Raw genomic sequence first — 2,907 nt, 5'->3', positions numbered from 1 at the left:
CTGCATGTTTGTAAGAAACAAATCCATCATTCAGAGTTTTCAGCTTTAAACTCCTGCTTTAAATATAAGCATAATCCATAATAACACTCTCTTTAATAAAAACTTTAACGCCACACACAATGGTACCGATGTGCTCGTCCTTGTAATACACATTTTCAGCTGTTACAATGAATATAGGAAAAGTGAAATATTAAAGTGACGGTAACCTGACAGATTACAAACGTGAATTATGGAATTGATTGCTAAAAAAAGATGATAATTAATTTATGAAATAAATAAATTACAATACCATGAAATTCAGGCCATGAGATGCAAACAAAAAGAACATTGCAAGCACATATTGGACATACCAGACATGCAGAATATTATTTGTAAAATAGATTGGGCTCCTTTAGTTTTACGATTACAGTAACAGTGCTCCTTGTTTGTTAATGCAGTGTTAGCTAGCAGTCTCTTGAGCTGTTGCCCAGGTGAGGAGTAACACACTCCTCAGAGACTGAGGGAACACAGGAAAAGCCAAGCATGAGTTGCTTTAACTGACACACAGATCGTAGTTCATCTGAAATGCACGCGAAGAAACATATTAAAGGTTCGTTTTTCATTTGTAAGACATAAACTCAACATTACAAGGAAAAAAAACGCTGCTGCAGAAAATAAATAAATAAAAAAAGTCACACCTAGAATCTTTCCCATTAAAGAGTTACATCAATCATCTTAAAGGCTTTTATCCATACATTTTCATTGGACATGTGACAGTATTACGGCGGCGTACACATTTAGATTACGTATATGGGCTGTAAAAGCGGTGTATAATGGTGATTTTGCACTTTAGCAGTTCACAATAAGATCTGAACAGGATGAACCAGTTCTCGTGAAACAACTGCAAGTGCACATCTACCAACTGGCAAAAGTAGGGGTGTAGACGTGTGTGCATGAGACCAGACATGTTGTCCGACTGTATCCATGCATATAGGCAAACATCTTTAAACACACGCCGGTCCCTCTCTTTAAACTAGTTCTGTAGTTCTTTTCCTACCAAAACTGCAAACGATTCGCTTTCACTCTCTGATCCTCAAATTAGGCAAAAATGGTAACTAAGAGTAGTTTTAATGACTTCGCTCGAGCGGTCTTTTCCCATCAGTTATGAAAGAATGATTCGCTTTCACTCTCAGCGCTTCCTTAAATCAGGCACAAAAGATTTTCAAGAATGTGCATGTATTGCACCATGACCTTTGAGCAAAGAAATGTGGAATGGATGGATTTCACTTTTGAGTAAATGAGTATGATTGTTTTAACATATAGGGCATTGTACATATTTAACTTTTTCCCTTACAAATATATAATTTGACTCAATGTATATTTAGATCGTAGAGCCAAACCCTAGTTTGTTTACATCTGGTTGGTGAGGGTGAGGACTCTCTGCTACCCAGAAGAATTGAATAACAAGCTCCTCTGAGATTAACCAAAAAAAATGCACTGGTAGTCACTGCAATGCAAGTAATAAAATAAGGCATCTCCTTCTCCTTGTCTTGCATCTGTAGCTATTGTGTGTGTGTTAAACAGCTGTTTGGCAATCTGTCAAAAAAAATGAAGAGACTCTGTGGTAGACCAATGCAATCGTAAATACTTGGCAAACTAGGCATAAAACAACCTGTGTAAATGTATGCTATAAACAGCCTTTTTAAAGCTGCATGCAACATCACAAATGAATCAATCACGCGTTTTTATGAATGTTGTGGTTATGCGTGTCTGAATGCATTAGCTGGAGCTAGAAGCTCTTTTGTGTGCCAAGAGGGCGCGCGCGTGACTCATCAAAAACTTTGAGGCTTATAAAGGAGCGTCGCGAGGACTTCTGTGCACTGCATTTCAGGAGCAGCTCGAGCACTGTCCGAAACGCTCAGCCTTCACCGCCCACTCTGTTCTACACGAGTAAGTACCCTTACGCGCTTTTAAGCACGCGAGATCGTGCGTTAGATCTTACGTTGTGTCGGACGTATTGCTCGCAAACAATTGCATTGAGCTGCTTTAAAGAATGATTCACAGCGCGCGTCCTAAGAGACCCCTAGAGCTTAAGCCTGCGTTGCATAACTACAGAGTCCGTTTATTCAATGCATACGTGTCCAAACAGAACGACAAGTTTTAAAACTGCAGTATGCTTTATTCGTATTCTTTCTAATGTTTTGCACGACCTTCCGCGTCTGTTTAGATCGCGCCACTGCATGCACGTGAATGAAAGCATATGTTACTTAATGCTCGAGAGTTCATAAGAAGACGTGGGAGGTCTGGAGGGTTCGCGTAAAGAGCTTTACTAGCATCCAAATTAGTAACGTAGCCAGCGTGCAAATCTGGCTTTACAATCGCTGCAATACATCCCCTCTGATTACTTCCTCCTTTAAGTGTTCTGGAGTTCCTCTCTTAACTGTTTTCCTGTTTGTTTGTTTTTTGCAGTGGCTCCCTACACACTCACATACTTTCCGGTCAAAGGTTTGTATGAAAGGCTGATTCTGTAATATTGTCACGTGATGGGTGTCTAACCAGTCTAGTTTTTTTTTTACGTGGTTTAGTTGAGGCAGGGTTATGCAATGCAGCTGCAAACAAAAAAGAAGTGCAAGCTGCATGCAATATAATATATATATATATATATATATATATATATATATATATATATATATATATATATATATATATATATATATATATATATATATATATATATATATATATATATGCTATATATATAACATGCTCATTTTAAAAACATCTAAAAGTATGTGTAAATATGTTTTTGTGTTAATGATTTGAGTGCATTATTAAAGACCACTTAAGGTTTGTTAATAACTTTGAGAAAACTTTCCAGTACGTTAGCCAAAGTTCTGAGAACGTGCTATCTTCCATTATCTCTGTTAT

The 2,907-nt window shown here is 37.6% G+C and overlaps 1 protein-coding gene across 1 annotated transcript in view; it reads left to right on the top strand.

The window, feature by feature from the left end:
* Positions 1-1,783: 1,783 nt before the first annotated feature.
* The window catches only part of gstp1 (glutathione S-transferase pi 1), a 3,151-nt gene continuing 2,027 nt past the window's right edge, over positions 1,784-2,907 (top strand). Inside the window, exons 1-2 of the mRNA XM_043258094.1 lie at positions 1,784-1,929; positions 2,449-2,484. Coding sequence (XP_043114029.1) covers position 1,929; positions 2,449-2,484 — 37 coding nt within the window. The 5' untranslated portion in view covers positions 1,784-1,928. The remainder of the gene's footprint in view (positions 1,930-2,448; positions 2,485-2,907) is intronic.

This window comes from Puntigrus tetrazona, chromosome 14 (assembly GCF_018831695.1).
Source record: "Puntigrus tetrazona isolate hp1 chromosome 14, ASM1883169v1, whole genome shotgun sequence".
Taxonomy (NCBI): domain Eukaryota; kingdom Metazoa; phylum Chordata; class Actinopteri; order Cypriniformes; family Cyprinidae; genus Puntigrus; species Puntigrus tetrazona.
Note: the sequence above shows the minus strand (reverse complement) of the source record. Positions and strands in the feature narration are given on the sequence as shown.